This window comes from Citrus clementina, unplaced genomic scaffold, assembly GCF_000493195.1.
Source record: "Citrus clementina cultivar Clemenules unplaced genomic scaffold, Citrus_clementina_v1.0 scaffold_2, whole genome shotgun sequence".
Classification (NCBI taxonomy): domain Eukaryota; kingdom Viridiplantae; phylum Streptophyta; class Magnoliopsida; order Sapindales; family Rutaceae; genus Citrus; species Citrus x clementina.
In genome coordinates, this window is record NW_006262688.1 from 31,104,559 (window position 1) to 31,124,478 (window position 19,920).

The following is a 19,920-nucleotide window of genomic DNA, read 5'->3' on the forward strand; positions in this document are numbered from 1 at the left end:
TACCCTTAGGTTTCCTAAAATGCCAACAGTTCTCCATCTGTTACATTTATTCCCTTAATTGTTTGGGCTTCTTGACATAATTGCCCCATTGAATCCGAACGAATTGGACCCTTCTTTGCTCCCGTTGTAACCCAACGGGGTTGGGCCCAATTCGGCATGATTTTCCTCTTAAGTAATGATATTTGACCATTTATCTCACCAACTATCTAACTCCCCCTTCTCTATTAACCATATTCCTTCATAAAATTACCTTTATTACGGAAACTTGAGCTTTTGCAGTTGTCTTGTTGATGCGGCAAATTTGTTTTCATATGGAAATTGAAGAGTATTTAGATGACTGTATGAGAGCTAAAAGCATGCTTTAAATTAAAACAAAGTCTTGGTTCATTAACTAATTAAGGTTGATGATGGAGGAGATGTGCTCAAAGCCACGGACCAAGTGGTTTTTATAGTATAAAAGATGAAATTTCAGATGGTTATTAACTTTTATTCTATTTAAGATGGGTATAGTCTTTAATTTTATTCATTATATTTTTAATCTTCGTAAAAGAATAATTAATTTGTATTTCGGTAAAGAGTAATTTTTGGATACCTTTCTTGAGGTTTGATTTTGCTACACTTAAATAGAATGTATACATATATTGACATATAACACTCCCGGATGTGTATAAGCTTTACGGAGCCGTTTGGTAAACGGGGATACTTTTATAATTGCAAAAGTTTATAATTTTTAAATCGTAAAAAAGCTAATTGACAGTGATTGATTAAACAAATCAATGTGTATTCAGAATGCACAATTATACAAAGCTTGGAATCGAGTGAAACAAATGATACCCCACCTTCACTTTATCAAACCCATCTTCACTTTACCATTCAGCTTCAGTCCAAAACAAATAACGCCCACTCATCGAAGACGTCACTCCTACCAACAGCTCCATCATCGACGCTGTCGAATCCGCCGATTTGAAGAAGACCACCAGTCAGAACATGAACAAGGCCAATACTAATAACAAGCGCGAAGGAGTGGTGGTTGAGAGCGGCGCCGACAGAGCTGTGAATTGGCAGAATGCGAGGTGCGAGGCGGAGATATTATTCGCATCCGTTGTACGAGCAGCTACTCTCAGCACACGTGGCTTACTTGAGGGTTGACACGTCGGTTGATCAGCTGCCGAGGATTGATGCTCAGCTTGCTTAGTCGCAGCACGACGTCTCTAACTACACCGCTTTAGGCGCCGGTCAAGGCTGGGTTACTGATGACCAAGAGCTCCACTATGTATTCTACTTTCATAAAGTTATTATTGATTTTAAATTTAATTTCTTTTCCATTTTGTTTGTTTGCTTGCTTGCTTTCTTGTCTTATTAGAAACTTGAATTTTAAATTCACAGAGGAATTTATTGCGCTTGCTATTGACTAATTCGAGGCATTGTACATATTAAAAAAAAATGTTTTTTTCCCCCTCAATTTGGGTGATTTTTGGGTATTACTGGTATGTTTGATTACTTGAGGATGAGTTAATTGGTTATGATGATAAAGTTTTGAATCTTTGAGTACAAAGTTAAATTGTAAATTTGAAGCAGAATGAGCAAGGGTTTTGTTAGGAGATGGTAAAATTTTGAAATGGACGCCCGGATTCTAAGACGTGAGAAGTAATTCTAGTGGAAATACAAATAATTTGGCGGAAGCTACAAAGTCAGAGAACATTTCCTTTTATTGCAAATGATAAGATACTTGATTGAAAGTGATTTGGTCTATCAAATGGTTGTTGCTCAGTTGGCAGAGCAAGCTGAGTCTGTGGGAAGAGCTCTCGTGTTCGATCCCCACTAAACACGTCATTTGAGAGGGGTAAAGAGTCTTAACTGTGACTACACCCATAATTCGAATTAGTCGGGATTTAATGTGATTGTTGGATACCGAATGGCTTACACAAAAAAAAAAAAAAAAGTGATTTGGTCTATTCTCAGTTAATGAAGGGTATTATTATAATTTCACTGACAAACCAAACTGCTTTGTAACGCTTATACACGTCCAGGGGTGCTCTATGTCAATATATGCATACATTATATCTAAGTGTAGCAAGGCCAAACCTCAGGAAAGGTATCCAAAAATTACCCTTCGATAAAAGATGCAAAATGTTAGTAAGCGGATTCTAAAAATGGAAATATATTTGCTCAATAAAACCATAAAATGATTTTTAAACCAGAAAATGAACTTAATATTTCAAAATTAGGCTTCGAAAACATATTAATTTAACCTGAAGATGAAAGAGAAAATGGAGCGTGCAGCTGTTGCTTTTTTAGCTTTGCGATATTTTGAGCACGTACTAGAGATTATTGATATGTCTTATTTCACGCAGTAACTTAATTTGCTCGTAGATACGTCTTAATTAAATGACGAACCAAAAATGCACGGCTTCTTTGGGTCACGTTGCTCATTGATTTGTCTTATTTATGCAGCGAACTTTGAGGCAATTAATAATGATCACGTATTTATTGAAGTTTGATAGTGATCTTATATGTCAAATATTGAAATAAATCTTCGTGGACTCTTTCAGACTTGGCTTACTTAAAATTGGCAACTGTTCTTTCACTTGCGAAACCATGCATCCCTTCATGCCTAGTTGTGAATGATTGGCCAATTTGCTTGCAGCCAATTAAAATTCAAATAATGGGTCGATCAAAGTGACCAAACAAGACAGATATAAATCATATTTATCTTGGAGTTTTATGTGTTTTGAGAAACTTGGTCTAATAGCACTTTAACAATTGCGGCCATGACAATGGCTAAACGTGTGCATGACCTCGCACACCATTAATAATTTCTATGTAAGTTGGTGATCAATCAATGTGTACATGTATACATGATATGTCATGCCCGAAATCTAGACGGGTATAAGGGTGATCCTTACATACAATTCACAGTTTAAACGTGGCAAAAGCTCTAAAGTAAATAAACTTATCATCTTTATATAATTAAAATTCAACCCTTGAACGGCGGAAGACTTTAAATGTTAAATCATCTATAATTCTCAAATCAAGTCATTTTCTTTACTCATCATGGATCAATCTTAATTTTTGAGAAAAAAATTTTATATACCAAAATACACATATACATATTTATATACCATGCAAATTTATAAAATACCAAAATCTTTTTAAAACATCGTTGACAAACTTTTCAAACATATAATCTTTCCAAATTTATAATCATTTAACAATTAGAAGCAGACACAAATTAGGTAAGTATTTATATACTTGAAACTTCATTAAAACATTTAAATATTTAAACATAGTTAATTAGCTCATGCCTCGTAGTCCTTAACATATGATGTCACGTTATGCACAAAGTGGGGTGTGGTTTTTCAAAACATAGCATCATGTTAGGAAATATGTCTTCCTCTTTAATGAGGATTTGTAAATCTTAAATTAATATATTTTTTAGACTTTTCTTATTTAGTAGTTTTCTTATTCACGAGGATTCATATTTAAAAAATAAGTAATTTCCATTTAAAACTTAGCTTATTTAAGGAGGAATACAATTTGTATGAGAAAAAGAATACTACTTGTAGAAGAAATAGTTATTATACTTGTCTCAACAATCAATTTCTCTGCAAGTAGACAATTTTTAATATGAAAGAAACAGTAGTTCTATTAAGAGATTGAGTATTATTGGAGTTTTGGGTGTGAGGAATATATTAGAGTGATTATACTTATTTTTCGCATAGTAGATTTTTCTCTCGTCGTCCTTGGCAGCCATAGTTTTTCTCTAATATAAGAGTTTTCTCACTTAAATTCTTATATTGTGTAATTAGTTTTATTCTCTATTTATTTTCTGTTTATTATTTGTTTGATATTTTTTCTTTCAAGATATTGGAACAAATTAAAATTTCTAACAAGTTGTATCAGAGCTAAGCTTGTTTTGAAAAGTAATTATGCCAGCAATAAGATTTCAATCTGCATATAGAAACAGAAACGTTTAATGGAATAATCAATTTTGGCTTGTGGCATATTCAAGTCAAGTATATATTAGTTCAATCTAGGTTACATAAGGAAAGCAAAAGCAATGTAAACCTTCATAGGAACTCATAGAGGTATGTGGACAATTAAGGCACTTTGAAGAAGATTGTCGAAATAGAGCAAGTTTGGCAAATAAATCTAAATCAGTAGATGGAGATACTGATAATATTAGCTAATGGTGTGTCTCTTTAATCCATAAGAGATCGGTTTATCTTTTTTTGGTGTGCCATGGAAAAGAGTGTGTCATTGTTAGTGGGTCTATAAGATTTGCATTCAAGGCATGTGTTTGACATTTGTGCAAGCTATATGAAGTAATTTTTATGTTGATGGTGCTGGAGGCTCTCAAGGAGCCAAACATAAGAGTGGGTATTTTTAGAAATTTAATCGACATGTACCGAATATGTGTACTTTGGATAAGATAGAGTATGACAATTATCGGTGTACAGAATTACAGCGTCTGGATAGAGACCATAATGGAGTGATTCTCATAAGCTATATGCGAATATGGTTTTCGTGCAGTAAAGGAGGTAGAGATGACATGGCTATGGATACACGGTGGATCATGTTTTGTCACCTAATTGAAAAACTCACTAAGGTGGAGATTGTAAGGAAATATCTCTTATTTCCTGATGAGGATTTGTAAATCTTAAATAGGATATTTTCTAGGTTTTTCTTATTTAATAGGATCCTTATTTGAGGAATAAGTAATTTCCTTTTAGAATTTAGTTTATTCAAGAATGAAAATAATTTCTATAAGGAAATGAATACTACTTGTAAAAAAAAAAAAATCACTATACATAAGGAAGTTGTGTCCACTTGTTTACATAATACAACAATCAATTTATTTACAATTTGATACTTTCTAATGTGAAAGAACAGTGGGTCTATTGAGAGATTGAGTGTTATTAGGGTTTTGGGTGTGAGAAAAATACTAAAATAATTATAATAATTTTCTACATAGTAGATTTTTCTCCCGTCGTCCTTGGCGACTGTGATTTTTTTCTGATACAAAGTTTTTCATATAAATTCTTATGTTATATGATTAACATTATTCTCCATCTACCTTTTATTTATTATTTTTTTAATATTTTTTCTTACAAAATCTTGGTCAGATTAAAATTCCTTAAGACACCATATGTTAACAACTACAAGGTATAAGTTAACTAAGTTCAAATATTTAAATGTTTTAGTTATGAAATGTTCTTATGATGTTTCCAATATTTAAATGCTTGCATAATGATTCAATCACTTATATGTTTTTAACATTGTACAATGTTTTAAATGTTAAATGGTTATAAATTTCAAAAGATTCCCCCGGCCGCCCCCCCCCCCCCCCCCCCACAAAAAACCAAAGCCGCGGAAGCATCCAGGCCCGCATCCGCTGACTCATGATCTCCAATGACCCAAGAAAAGGGAACAACTCCCCATTTTTGGGGACCATTGATCGCCGCCATCACCTCTTGTCCGAAATACCTTTCGCTGAATATAATCAATAGAATTTTTTGGTGACCCGGCACCACTTCTTAAAAGGGATTGTCAATAGAGGTATAAACTCCCACGGTAAGACTAGGTTAGTTTTCAACGAAATCATGGTATTTCATATATTTGCATAGGGTATAAAAACTGATTTATTTATTGAGCTAGTATTCGTTTATTATGATTCTCAGATATCAAGATTGATTCATGATGAGTAAGGAGAAAAACTTGATTTAAGAATCATAAATGATTTATCATTTAAAGTCTTTTTCTATTTAAGGGTTGAATTTTTATTATATAAAGATGATGAGTTTATTAGTTATAAAAATCAGAAGTTCATTAGTTTCAGGGCTTCTATGATTAAGCTGTGAATTGTTTTGTAAGAATCACCCTCGAACCCATCCGATATTAGGGTATAATAGGATATATGATGAATAATCATGCTTGTAGCCAAAAAAGTGCAAATTTAGAATAAAAACTATAAGAATTTTTTTTTTATGTTTTTTTTGGGCCCTAATGACTATGTGCGCTTTTTTTTTGTGGACGTATCCCTATTCGTATATGATTAAAATAAAATGTATGGCGCTATCAGCTCAAAATAAATTTGATTTCCAAAAGTCAGAGGCCGATATATTGCGTCTTTCTCTCATTTTGTGCTTTGAATTTTCTTGGTCAAATTGGAAGGAGGCCGGCCGGTGACTTGCACGATCTTCTTTTCTATTCTTTCATTAATTAATTCAAAATTAAATTAAAAAGATGATAGAAAAATTAAGATTGAAGGATCAGATAGCCAGGTCATCAACTATAGTTCCAATTTCATGAACTTGCTGCATTATAAATAATAAACAACTCCAAATCTTAATGTCTCCTCTTAACAAAACAAAATATAGAGATTATGAGGCTTACAATCACAAAACTTTCATTATTACTCCCAGTTCTTCTTTTCTTGTCCATTTCATGGAGAGCAAGAGCCACTTCAGTTTCTGTGCATGAAAATTTGATTCAATGTCTTTTAAGCCATTCTCAGCCTTCCCATCCAATCTCTCCTGCTATTTTTACTCCGCAAAACTCTTCATTTTCGTCTGTATTGCAAGCTCAAATTCGAAACCTTCGCTTCAACTCAACTTCAACACCAAAGCCATTCCTAATCATAACCGCTTTGCATGAATCCCATATCCAAGCAGCCATCATTTGCGCTCGTAAACATGGCCTGCAAATGAAAATCCGAAGCGGCGGCCATGACTATGAGGGCTTATCTTATGTTTCCCATGTCCCATTCTTCGTCCTCGACATGTTCAATCTTCATTCTGTTGATGTCGACGTCGAAACCGAGACTGCTTGGGTTCAGACCGGAGCAACTCTCGGAGAAGTTTACTATCGGATTTCCGAAAAAAGTAAAACTCATGGCTTCCCTGCTGGGGTTTGTCCTACTGTTGGTGTTGGTGGACACATAGGTGGTGGTGGCTATGGCAATATGATGAGAAAATACGGGTTGACAGTTGATAACATTGTCGATGCAAAGCTGGTTGATGTAAATGGGAGGCTATTGGATAGAAAGTCAATGGGTGAAGATCTGTTTTGGGCTATCAGAGGAGGCGGAGGAGCAAGCTTCGGAGTTGTGCTAGCTTATAGAATCAAACTCGTTCGTGTTCCTGAAACCGTCACTGTGTTTCAGGTTCGGAAAACTTTGGAACAGAATGCTACTGAGATTGTGTGTCGTTGGCAGCAAGTTGCGTCCAAGCAGCTGCCTGATGATCTCTTCGTTAGACTTATACTCGATGTCGTAAATGGCACAAAATCTGGGACAAAGACTGTCAGGGCTTCGTTTCTTTCATTGTTTCTTGGAGACTCTAACAGACTTTTGTCTATAATGAATGAGAGCTTCCCTGAACTGGGGTTAGCTCAATCCGATTGTATTGAAACGAGTTGGATTCGATCGGTTCTGTTTTGGACTAATTTCCAAATTGACGATCCTTTAAATATTTTGCTCAATCGGACACCTCCGACGCTGACGTTTCTGAAGAGGAAGTCAGATTATGTGAAGCAGCCAATTCCGAAAAATGGCCTGGAATTTATTTGGAAAAGAATGATTGAACTAGAGACACCACAGATGATTTTCAACCCTTACGGAGGGAAAATGGCTGAGATTCCTTCGACGGCGACTCCATTCCCGCATAGAGCTGGAAACTTATGGAAGATTCAGTATGTAACAAATTGGAATGAGCCAGGGACAGATGCTGCAAATCGCTATCTAAATTTGACGAGGAAACTTTATGGTTACATGACTCCTTTTGTGTCCAAGAATCCAAGGCAAGCATTTTTCAACTACAGGGATATAGATTTGGGTATTAATCACAATGGGAAAGCAAGCTTTGAAGAAGCAAAAGCTTATGGTATCAAATATTTCTTGGGTAATTTTAACAGGTTGGTGAAAATCAAGACCAAGGTTGATCCTGGGAATTTCTTTCGGAATGAACAAAGCATTCCTGTTCTTCCACATTAGAATGAAGTTGAATATGTACTCAATTACCAGGAATTAAATGTTTAATTATTCTATTTTATTGCCTGTAATAAGATGAAGAAGAATAAAAAATTGTTGCTTTTGAAAATAAATTAGATACGCTACGCATGTATTGTTATCTAACCAGAATCTATTTGGCTATCTGATATTTTGTTCACTAATGTTATGCTTATAAAGTTGTTGTAGAATTTGTTACCTTAATTGATGTGGCATACGACATGATGTTATTGTAATTTTCTTTTGTGTTAATTAGATGGATCTTGTGTGAAAGCCATGTGTATGCCAAATAAGAAATTTATTGTTGTTGTTGTTGTTTTAAGATTACCATGCACCCCACTTCCACTCAACCCAAATTAAAATTATCTCTTTAAATTTGAATTCTTGATTACTAATTTTTATTGCAAGGTGTCAAATCAACTTGCGAATTATAGTAAGGACATTTTCATGTTAATAAAATGAGAATATTACTAAATAAAAAAAATTCAATTTATTCAGGTTTATACATATATTAGAACTTACGCGAGATCACTATATATATATATATATATATATTGAAATACTAGTTATGCAACCCAAGAGGGGGGTGAATTGAGATTTTAAAACTTAAGCTAAACAAACCACACAACAATTCAATTTATTGTCTTAATGAAATAAAAAACAATAAATTTAATAAAGCACAATAATAAAAGAGTAAGGGAAGAGGGAGCAAATACAATAATTTTTATGTGGTTCGGCAATCCCGCCTACATTCACACTTCCAAGCCAACCAAACTTGAAGATTTTACTATCCAAGCCTCCCAAAGCTTCAAATTCTTTACAATTGACTTTAGGAGTGTCAATAAACCTTTACAATTAAGAGATTATCTTCCAATCTCTTTATCCAGTGTTTCTCACACTTATACACTCACAAATTTGATGAGAAAATAAAGATTTCAGCAAAAACTCTCTTTTAGAGTGGATATACAAATTATAGCACAATCATAATTCAATATATGATTATTTGCGAAATGGAAGCTCAATATATGTTGTATGCTTTTCGTTTTTGCTTGCAAAAGTATCTAAAAATGAATTGGATTTGAGTTTATATAGTTTTAGCCCAAAAACTAGCTGTTATAGACTTTTTTGTGATAACCAGCTTGCCGTCTTGTGTTAACCGGCTTGCCGTTTTATGTTACTTTTTTTTTTAAGTACGTTACCGTTATATTCAAAGATTTGAATTTTTGCACATTCGAGTTGCCGCTTTTCATTTTCTGGTTAGCCGCTTTTATTCCAGAGAGCTTCTGCTTGAAAACTGATTTGCTATTTTGGTAAATCTGGTTAGCCGCTTGCTACAGTAAATCGCCTATTTCTAAAATTATTATTTTACCCCAAAACTTTATAAAATTATATTATCATCCAATCTTTATAAAAACTTTGCAAATATGTCCATTTTTAGAATTTTAAAACAATATTTGTTGATTTCAAAGTTTTCAAAATTTTTTAATTTAAACCATAAACTTGAAAATAACTAATTTCATAAAATCATTTTCTTGTTATAAAAACATAATGTGTAATTTTTTATTTATTCAAAACATGCAGTTTGTTATCATCAAAATCAACATTTTATAACCATATAGGCGCGCGCGCACACACACACACACACTATGTGTGTATTCTGTACATATGTACAATGATTACAATGATTAACGTTACGTTTTAATGTTTTGTTTCAGAAAGATACTGAAAAAAGAAAGGTTATTTAGTTTATTTACTTTTTATGAACCTTAGTGCGTGGGAATTTATTAAAAAAAAAAGATGAAAAGTAGCCACATTTTGTAGACTTATTCTTATTAATTAGAAGTGAGTCTAATTGTTATGGAAAAATTCTAAAGTATATGAGAGATATTGCACTTAATAAATGCATATATACCACATGTAGTTTAATTAAATATAACTATTAATTACATGGTGATATGTCAAAATAAATGAACACATAACATACATACATTAGTTGGGTTAATAATCAAATTAGGATTCAATCTTGAACTTATTTTTTACAAAACAAAGAATCAAATGTTAATTTTTTTTTTCTCTTACCTAATAACCATTGATTCTTTTCTCTATAAAAACTTAGTTTAGCACTAGATCTTGTAATCTTCCATTCTTATGACAGTGAACAATACAAAGAAGCAAAAATAAGAGTAATAATAAACACACGGTCCGGGTGGGGCTCAACAAGTTTTGTTAATAGGGATACTTCCACTTGATATTCAATCGTTCCTATTCTTCTTCCAAGACGAGAGTGGTGGGATGCTTTGTTCGTTTCTGAAGAAGTTATCAGGATCGACGGAAGTTTTCACATGAACCAACCTATCGAAATTGTGGTTGAAATATTTTTTGCCCCAAACACTAGCTTCTTTGTAGCTTGTGTAACCTTCGCTATTTGTACCTATGTCAAGGTCCCTGTAATTGATATATGCTGCCCGAGGATTCTTAGAAACATAAGGAGTCATGTAACTGTACAATTCTCTGATCCAATTAATGTGCCTTTGAGATGCGTCAATTCCGTCCTCTGCCCATAGCACGAGATGCCCAATTTCGTATATGTTGCCAGCTCTATGCGGGAATGGAATTGCAGACTCTGAAATCTCACTCATTTTGCCACCATACGGAACAAAAAAGAGTTGAGCTGCTTCTGCCTCTACTTTAGATAACCTCTCATAAATTCCTTCCAATGCAATTCCAGGCATCGGTTCCCTCACGTAGTCAGATTTTGCTTTGAAAGCTCTTCTATCAGAATAATTAGTCCTCTGAAGCAATATATCCAAAGATTCTCCGCTTTCAAATCCATTGAAGATCATGATTGATTGAATCCAGCTCGTTTCATTGCAGTCTTCTTTCACCAAACCAAGCTCAGGGAATCTTTCTTGCATCAATGGAAGCAGCTTCTCAACTCCACCAAGAAACAAGGATTGGAATATAGCTTCCATTGTTCTGTTTCCCTCCGTACCGCTACTCAAACTTCTTAAGAAGACCATGATAAATAAATCTTCTGGAAGTTTATGAGCAACGTGTTGCCATCTGTGAACAAGCTTGGTTACAATTTGGTCCCAGGGTCTCCGGACTGTGAATACGGTCACGGTTGATGGAACGTCCACAAGCTTTATTTTCCATGCAACAATGACTCCAAAACTAGCTCCTCCGCCACCCCGAATGGCCCAAAATAGATCCTCTCCCATTGATTTCCTATCAAGAAATCTCCCCTGAACATCGATCATATGAGCATCGACTATGTTATCAGCAGCAAGGCCGTATTTACGCAACAATATGCCCCAGCCTCCGCCACTAATATGTCCACCAGTTCCTACAGAAGGGCAAGATCCAGCGGGAAAAGCAAGATTTGGGCTTTTCTCAGCAATTCTGTAGTAAAGTTGGCCAAGGGTGGCACCAACTTGAACCCATGCTGTCTTGTTTTCTACATCAATGCTAATTGAGCTGAGATTTATCATGTCAATGATGACAAACGGGGCATTATAAGAAGTACGAAAGGATAGACCTTCGTAGTCGTGACCGCCACTTCGAACTCTAATTTGCATGCCGTATTTCTGGGAACATTTAATGGCTGCTTGAATATGAGATACGTGAATTGGCGTGATAATGACCAGAGGCTTTGGGGTGGCCGGCGTTGAGAACCTGAGGTTTTGTAAAGTAAGTTCCAGGACAGATGAATATGAAGAGTTGTAGTGGGTGTAGATCACTTTAGAAATGGAAGTGGAGTTCTCAGAATGTAGAGAAAGGCATTGAAGGAAACTCTCATGAGTATCAGCCGCAGCAGCTATCAATTGAAACGATAGTAGAAGAGCAAGAGTAGATGGGACAATCATAGTGCTTTGAGGCTTCATTTCTCTGTTGATGTTCAATAAGGTGCAGAGGTGCAAGAAAATTAATCGCTTATATACACCGATGCAGAGGATATTTAACAATAAAAAAAATATCTTTAGTAAACTGCGAATTCTTACACGGTATCTAGCGTCTGGAGGGAATTCAAGCATCTAGATTGTATCAGTCAATAAATTAATGAGGTAAATTAATTTCTTAAAGGGTTCGTTTGCCTTGTCAAAGACATTGGGCTCTATTTTAATTAACTTTGACCAATTTTGTGTTACATTTAATCACTTCTCGAGTTCTTGATATTATCCCTATCGGACTGAAGATAAACAATTTTAAGAATTTTGTTATGATATAAGCTTTTTTTTAGTGAAATACACTTGGGTAATTAGTAATTAGTAGATGAAAAATAAAAATATTGAACTCTCAATCATGCAATATCAATCATATGTGACATCAAATTTAGTAAAGTTTAAAAGAGCTCAAATTTAGGGTCCGTCCTAATTCATGATTGGAAATTAAAAACGTGAAAGAGGAGTGTTGCATCAACTTGATTGACGTACATAAGAGGAAGGCATGTAATACACAAATTTTGAAACATATAATGTATATAAGATCAAAGCCTGTATTATATAAACAATAGCTAACTAACTACATCTGAACATTATTAGCAAAGCATTTATTCAATGATGCCGTTCCCTCTAGAAGAATTTTCAATTAAGTAATTTTGACTGATGATTTATTATTATTATATCCAATCACGTTTATACCGTATTCTTATCACAGAGAAACCTGGCTTTCTGATTTATTTATTATTTTTTTCTGTTTTTCTTCTAAGATGAATGTTTTATGCTGACTATATTAAGCTTCAAGTTGAATTTTCTGTAGGTGCAGTCATCGGTCAGAGTTTTCTTTCCCATGCAGGTACCCAACTTCTCATCATAATACTGCAAAGCTTTCTAAGTGGCCAAGTTTCCTATAAGTAATTGAAACATTCGAAAAGATTAAAAGAGACTAGCATATATTACATGCGTGTAGTTTATGTAGGATGAATCTATATCTGGTAAATAGTCATCGGTTTTCTGCAGTGGTTACTAAAAACGTTCAGGGAGGAAAAATTATTTAAATAATAATAATAATAAGGAGACAAAATGTTCTGCCTTTTTTTTTTTTTAATAACTCAAGATTATCCCTTTAATTATTAGATCTTAATTGAGATGATAGACTGGTAACATTTTGGAAGTAAACGTGTCTGATAACATTTAATTCATAGTTCAACTGTAATATTTAGTGGGGTAACACTTTTTAATTATTGGATGGGCTTTTGCACCTGTCAAATTGATTGGGCCCTCAGTTTGTTTTTCACCCTCTTTTTTTAGGCTTCAAACAAAGCCTTCTTTATAAGTGAAAGTTGGAGCCTTTTTCAGTTTTGGCTTATGAATAGTGGCTCTGTTTTGTATATTAATAAATATTAAAAACAGGGGTGTAATCCAATGCACGGTTAAAATTGTAAATGGAAAAAAAAAAATTAGTAATAATTCTAGCTAGAAATTGCTAATAGGAAAACAAGGGAAAAAAAAAATACAAAGACACAATAAAAAAATTTGATATTTGAGTAAATCAAAACTGAAGTGAAATAAAAAAATAAAAAACAAAAGAAAAATTAATTTTGTCCACCTCCCCTTAAATCAACAAATTTTATAACCTATTCAAATTTATGGTTTCTCTAATATGATTTTTCAAAATAAATGCACATATATTATAATATTATTTACTTGTTGTATGGATGACATAGTACATATAACATATTCAAAAATTTATTGTCAAATAAAAATGCTTGTTACTTCTTTGTCATTGGCAAATGTGTCACTACATAACCACTTATTGAATTACACTCGGATCAACATTATGACATCATGTTATATATATATATATATATATGAGTGCTCTTAGTGCATTACTCTTTTGAATTTTTATCCTTAACTTCTTGCCAGGGTGCGTTTTTGTGACAATATATTCGAGTAAACAAGAGAAAACACCATCGTTTAGTTGTATAATAATTGTGAACAAGATAAAATTCATTGACTCTGCTGAAACAATTTAAACGAATGAAACAATACATGATTTACTCCAGAAAGCCGGAATTAAAGGAATTTAAAACAAACGCGTGAATACATGATTTAATTTAGTTAGTGTTAACATGAGACTCATGAGAGACTCTTGCTTAAGGATTATAATGTCTAATCGTCTTTTTGCTTCCTCCAAGACGAAAGTGACGGGATGCTTTGTTCATTTCTAAAGAAATTATGAGGATCAACCATTGTCTTCACAACCAACCTGTCAAAATTATTCCTGAAATATTTTCTGCCCCAAATGCTAGCTTGTTTATAGCTAGTGTAGCCTCGTATTTTATTTGCTCCAATATCAATATCCCTGTAATTTATGTATGAAGCACGAGGGTTTTTGGACACAAATGGAGTCAAGAAACTATGAAGTTTTCTGATCCAATTGATGTGCCTTTCGGCTGTTTCACTCCCTTCTTCGTACCAATATACCACTGGGCTCATTTTGTATATGTTGCCAGCTCTATGAGGGAAAGGAATTGATGACTCTGGAATCTCACTCATTTTCCCACCATATGGAACCAACATTATCTCAGCATTCCCGCCCTCTTTTTCGTTAAACAATTCGAATATTCCTTCAAATGCAATTTCAGGCATAGGCTCTCTCACATAGTCAGATTTTGCTTTGTAAAACCTTTTGGTGACAGGACTCCTGTTGAGCAAAACGTCCAAGGGTGCCTCAATTGGGAAGCGTGCGTGGTGGAGCACAGCTCTAACCCAGCTAGTCTCAGTGCATTCTTTTTCCACTAAACCAAGTTCAGGGAAACTCTTCTGCATCAATGGAATGGCTCCATCGACTCCTCCAAGAAATACAGATTCGAATGAAGCGATCACCGTCCTGTTTCCTCCCGTACTTGCATTCACACTGCTAAGAAATACCCCAGTGATTAAATCTTCATCAAACTTATCAGCAACGAACTGCCATCTGTGGACAAGCTGGGTCAAATTTTGTTTCAAACTTCGGAGGGAGCTGCATACTGTGACAGTTGATGGAACAGTAACCAACTCTACTTTCCAAGCAACGATGACTCCAAAGCTAGCTCCGCCGCCTCCGCGGATGGCCCAAAACAGATCTTCTCCCATTGATTTTCTATCTAGTAATCTTCCCTTAACGTCGATCAAGTGAGCATCAACTACATGATCAGCAGCAAGACCATATTTCCTCAACAATATACCATATCCTCCGCCGCTAAAATGTCCACCGACACCCACTGAAGGGCAAACTCCAGCGGGAAAGCCAAGAGTGCCACTCGTGTCAGCGATCTTGTGGTAAAGTTCGCCAATGGTTGCTCCTGCTTGAATCCATGCTGTTGTCTTCTCTACATCTATACTAATTGACCGGAGATTTATTAAATCTATGACGACATAGGGCACATGGGATATATAAGAAAGGCCCTCATAATCATGACCCCCGCTTCGAACCCTAACTTGCATTCCATGCAATTGGGAACAAAAAATGACTGATTGAATGTGGGATACTTGCAATGGTTTGACAATGACTTGAGGTTTCGGGGTGGCTGCTGTTAAGAACCTTCGGTTTTGTATGGTGAAATCCAAGATGGACGAATACGAAGAGTTGTTTTGGGTGTAAATCACTTTAGAAATGGAGGTGGTGGAGTTGTCAGAATTTTGCAAAAGGCATTGGAGAAAATTCTCATGAGCATCAGCCGAAGCTATTGAATGAAGTGACATTAGAAGAACAAAAGCAAATGGGAGGAGTGAAGAGCTTGGAGTAGTCTTCATTTTTGTTCAATGTAATTAGTTTGGTACTTGAAAACCCAAAAGAGACCCCTTATTTATACATATCTCATCGACAGGCTGGGCGGCTAACTCTTCTGCGCGTCTGAAGAAAGTTCAAGTACTGGCTTGTCCATTGCCATTAATCTCAACAAGAAATTAATGAACGGCAAAATAAGATATCGGAAGATGTATTTAGTCTTTGACCGAGTAAATTTTTCTTCTTAATAAATTTTCCGATTCGTTTTCCTAGACAATGACTTCTTGTACCATATGTTGCCTTGCCAGTTTACGGTATTTGTCTGAATCTATCATGTAACTTTTATTAGGTAGTTCATGACGTTGATTCTTTCCCTTCGATTGATTGTTATTATTATTATTATTATTATTTTGTCGTAACCATTATTCAATATTCATCTAATTGAATGTTTGTTTGTTTGCGGTAGCCCAACTTCACATCATAACTATACCGTGTATGGACAGTTGGCCTTGCGGATATTACAATGATGAAACTTTGAATGAGTTGAAACATTCAACAAAATTGAAATTAAATGACACCGAAGCCAAAGGGGAGAGGATAAAATGAAAGTCCTCGAGTAATTTACATACGTCAGAAATGACTAATTCTCGTTTCTTTGTGCAGGCCAAACTTCAAGATTATAATGCGGCTATCTACGGATTTAATGGCTAACTCTGTTCTTCAATTGTCATGCTTCACGTAATAAGAGGATAAGCCTGAAATTCTTGAGCATTGAACCTGAAAGTTTTCAATCAACGAATACTACCTAAAACCATAAGTAAAAATGTATGCACCATTCTTCTTCTACCATGGCAAGAGTGGCGTCACGCTTTGTTCATTCTTAAAGAAACTACTAGGATCTACCAATGCCTTATATGAACCAACCTGTTAAAATTATTCTTGAAGTGTTAAAACACCCCAAATGCTAGCTTGTTTGTAGTTTGTGGTGTAACCTTTGTTATTCATACCTATGTCAAGATCCTTGTAATTGATATATGCTTCTCGAGGATCCTTAGAAACATAAGGAGTCAGGTAAGAGTACAATTCTCTGATCCAATTAATGTGCCTTTGAGAAGCTTCAATTCCTTCCTCTGCCCATACCACTAAGTGCTCAATTTGGCAAATGTTACCAGCTCTATGTCGAAATGGAATTTTGGACTCCGAAATCTCACTCATTTTCGCACTATAAGGAACCAAAAATAATTGAGTCGTCTCTCCTTCTTCTTCTTAGAACCTTTCATATATCCCTTCCAATGCAACTTCGCGAATAGGTAACCTCACGTAATCAGATTCACTTTCAAGAATCCTTCGAGGATAGTGGTCCTTTCAAGTAACACATCCCGGGATTCTCTCTTTTGGAATCCGGCAAAGCAGAGAACTAAACCAAGCACATGGAAGCTCTGGTCCATCAATGGAAGAAGCCTGTCAACCCCACCAAGAAACAAGCCTGAGAAGAGAGCCTGCATCGTTCTTTTTCCTTTTGCTGTTGCATCCACTAGTCTTCTTAAGAATGCTCTGAGGATTAAATCTTCATCAAGTTTGTCAGCAATGTATTGCCATTTGTTAAGAATCTTAGTTGCATTTTGTTTCAGGGTTGGACAGTGAATACAGTCACCGTTTGCGGAACGGTTACTAGCTTTATCTTCCAAGCTATGATGACCCCAAAGCTAGCACCCCCACCTACCAGGATGGCCCAAAATAGATCTTCTCCCATTGATTCACTATCTAGAAATCTACCTTCAACGTCAATTAAGTGAGCATCAACAACATGATCAGCAGCAAGGCTGTATTTCCGCAATAACAAGCCGTATCCTCTACCGCTAAAATGTCCATCAACACCCACGGAATGGCAAATTCCAGCTAGAAAAGCTAGGATTTTGCTTTTCTCAGCAATTTTATAGTAGAGTTGGCCTATGGTTGCACTTGATTGGACGCATGCAGTTTCATTTTCTACATCAACATTCATTGAGCTGAGGTTTATCAAATCAATAATGATTAATGGGACATTGGAACATATGATACACCCTCAAAGTAATGGCCACCACTTCGAACTCTAATTTCCAAGCCATGTTTCTGGGAATATATTGTGATATAGAAGTTAGTCACTTCTACAACCTTAAGGGAGTTACGATCAGCAAGGGGGAACTTAGATTTCTAAAAGTTAAGAACAAGGATCGCTAGGTGGGAATTAAAGCCCCCTCGAGGTGGGAAATAATTTTTAAATATATATAATAATATTATATTTTTAAATAAAAATAATATATAATAATATTATTAATTCTTCATGAATGTAATAATATTATTTTTAACTAAATATAATAATATTATATTTAAATAATCTTAATAATAATATTATTATTATTAATAAATGTAATTTATAAAACAATATAGTAATATTATGTAAATAAATATAATATTATTTATTTTATTTTATTAAATGTAATTATATTAAATTTAATAAAATAATGATAAAAAAAGGTCCCCCATAAGAGTGGGAATTCCACTTTCCATTCTAAAAATGAGTGGAACTTATAGAGTGAATCTCGCTTCTCTCTTAAAATAAATAAGTAAACACTAGAGCAAGAGAAATACACGCCCCTCACCCAACTCCAATAAGTAAACGATGTCTCACTATTTCATTTTTAGGTTCTCCCTCTCTTTCCTTTGTTTTTTTCTTAAATTTCTCACTTAAATTTAAATAAAGATTCTTTCAAATCTTATTTCGTGTCGGACTTAATAATTGAGAATATTTTTCAGTTTTGACTTATGAACATATTGTATCTAGAACAGCTCTCCCGTTCTTTTCCAATAAATTGAAAATGATGATACTGGATGTAAACAGATTCAAGCTTGAAATTGTAAATGTGGGAAAATGGATTTTATTAGGATGCTAGAAGTAGAAGGTGCTAGTAGATCCACTCATTACCCTACCTAATACCTATGGCTTGATTTGCGACTGTGAGCCTTGTGGCACTTGTCCACTGTACTTACGAGATTGGAAGGTTGGGCTTTCATGGGCCTACTCTTTCCGAAATATCAAGGGTTATGTCCTGTATAGTCTTAGAAATGAAATTTGATACTCATATTATCAGTAGTTGAAGACGAAAAAGAGCTTATTGGTAAGGGTAGTTTTGAAAGTAAAGGAAATTAATTAAAAAGTAGAGACTGATGAGAAAAATGAAAGCGGGTCAAAATATCATTAGTCGTTTTGTCTTTTGTGCATTTCAATGGATCTCCAATTCCGTTCAATTTTGTTTTGAGATTAAAATAATTTGCAGTAAAGCATTCAGAGTTTTCATTCTTCCTTCCTTCGATGGATTGGATGAGTTTGTTGTCTTCTGTTCAATTCATATTATGATGTTCAGATATTTTGACATTTAAATTCATCGTGGACTCTGATTTCCGAGTGGTGATTGTAAATTATTATTATCTTTTCTCGTCGTATTTCGTTTCTAAATTTAGACATATTAGCAGCTTAATTGTGAACAACTCTTTCCGAAAAGTGAGTTAAACTATCCAATGTTCATAAGAACTTAATTAATGAAAGTTCGTAAACATTAAATTAGGCTTCTGTTCAGACTCAAGTTCAGACTCAATTGAAAAAATAAAGAAAAAAGTCAAAATGCTAACTGAATTAAACCTATCTGAAATTGTTAGAAATGTTGTTGATGTGTTTGGTAGATAAGAAAACGATAGAAAGAGAAAGAAAATAACAGAGAATATACTGATATCAATGAATTTGTATTCAATCCAGTTGATGAAAAGATTACAAGTGTTGGTTTATATAGTAGCTTAAACGAATCTTTCTAACTAATTAATGAAGCTACTGGAATCTGTTATTTGCAACTGAAATTAGTTTGTTACACGTTAAGCAACATGTATAACGAATATTGACACGTCAGCTCTTGAGCTGGAATCCCCTGCTCTGTTACTCACATATGTTAACATCCCCCCCCAAGCTGAACTGTGTAGAAAATATGTTCAGCTTGCTTCTAAGATAACTGAATTGTCCATAGGTCAAAGCTTTTGTGAATATGTCTGCAGCCTGATCTTCACTAGGCACATAGTTAACTTCAATTTGATTAGCTTGGACCTTTTCTCGAATGAAGTGTATATCTGGCTCAATGTGTTTTGTTTTGGCATGATACACTGGATTCATAGCC

At 34.6% G+C, this 19,920-nt stretch overlaps 3 protein-coding genes across 3 annotated transcripts; 1 reads left to right on the plus strand and 2 right to left on the minus strand.

Annotated features, from left to right (window-relative positions):
• The first annotated feature begins 4,414 nt into the window (after nt 1-4,414).
• LOC18051428 (berberine bridge enzyme-like 8) lies at nt 4,415-8,046 on the plus strand. Its single transcript, XM_006448782.2, has 2 exons — nt 4,415-4,541; nt 6,381-8,046. Exons 1-2 carry the CDS (start codon nt 4,415-4,417, stop codon nt 7,991-7,993), a joined length of 1,740 nt encoding a protein of 579 aa, XP_006448845.2. The 3' UTR covers nt 7,994-8,046.
• Nucleotides 8,047-10,260: 2,214 nt separating this feature from the next.
• On the minus strand, nt 10,261-11,892 carry LOC18051429 (berberine bridge enzyme-like 18). Its single transcript, XM_006448783.1, has one exon. The coding sequence runs from the start codon at nt 11,890-11,892 to the stop codon at nt 10,261-10,263; it is 1,632 nt and encodes a 543-aa protein (XP_006448846.1).
• Nucleotides 11,893-14,094: 2,202 nt separating this feature from the next.
• On the minus strand, nt 14,095-15,749 carry LOC18051430 (cannabidiolic acid synthase). Its single transcript, XM_006448784.2, has one exon. It carries the CDS (start codon nt 15,742-15,744, stop codon nt 14,119-14,121), a length of 1,626 nt encoding a protein of 541 aa, XP_006448847.1. The 5' UTR covers nt 15,745-15,749; the 3' UTR covers nt 14,095-14,118.
• Nucleotides 15,750-19,920: the final 4,171 nt, after the last annotated feature.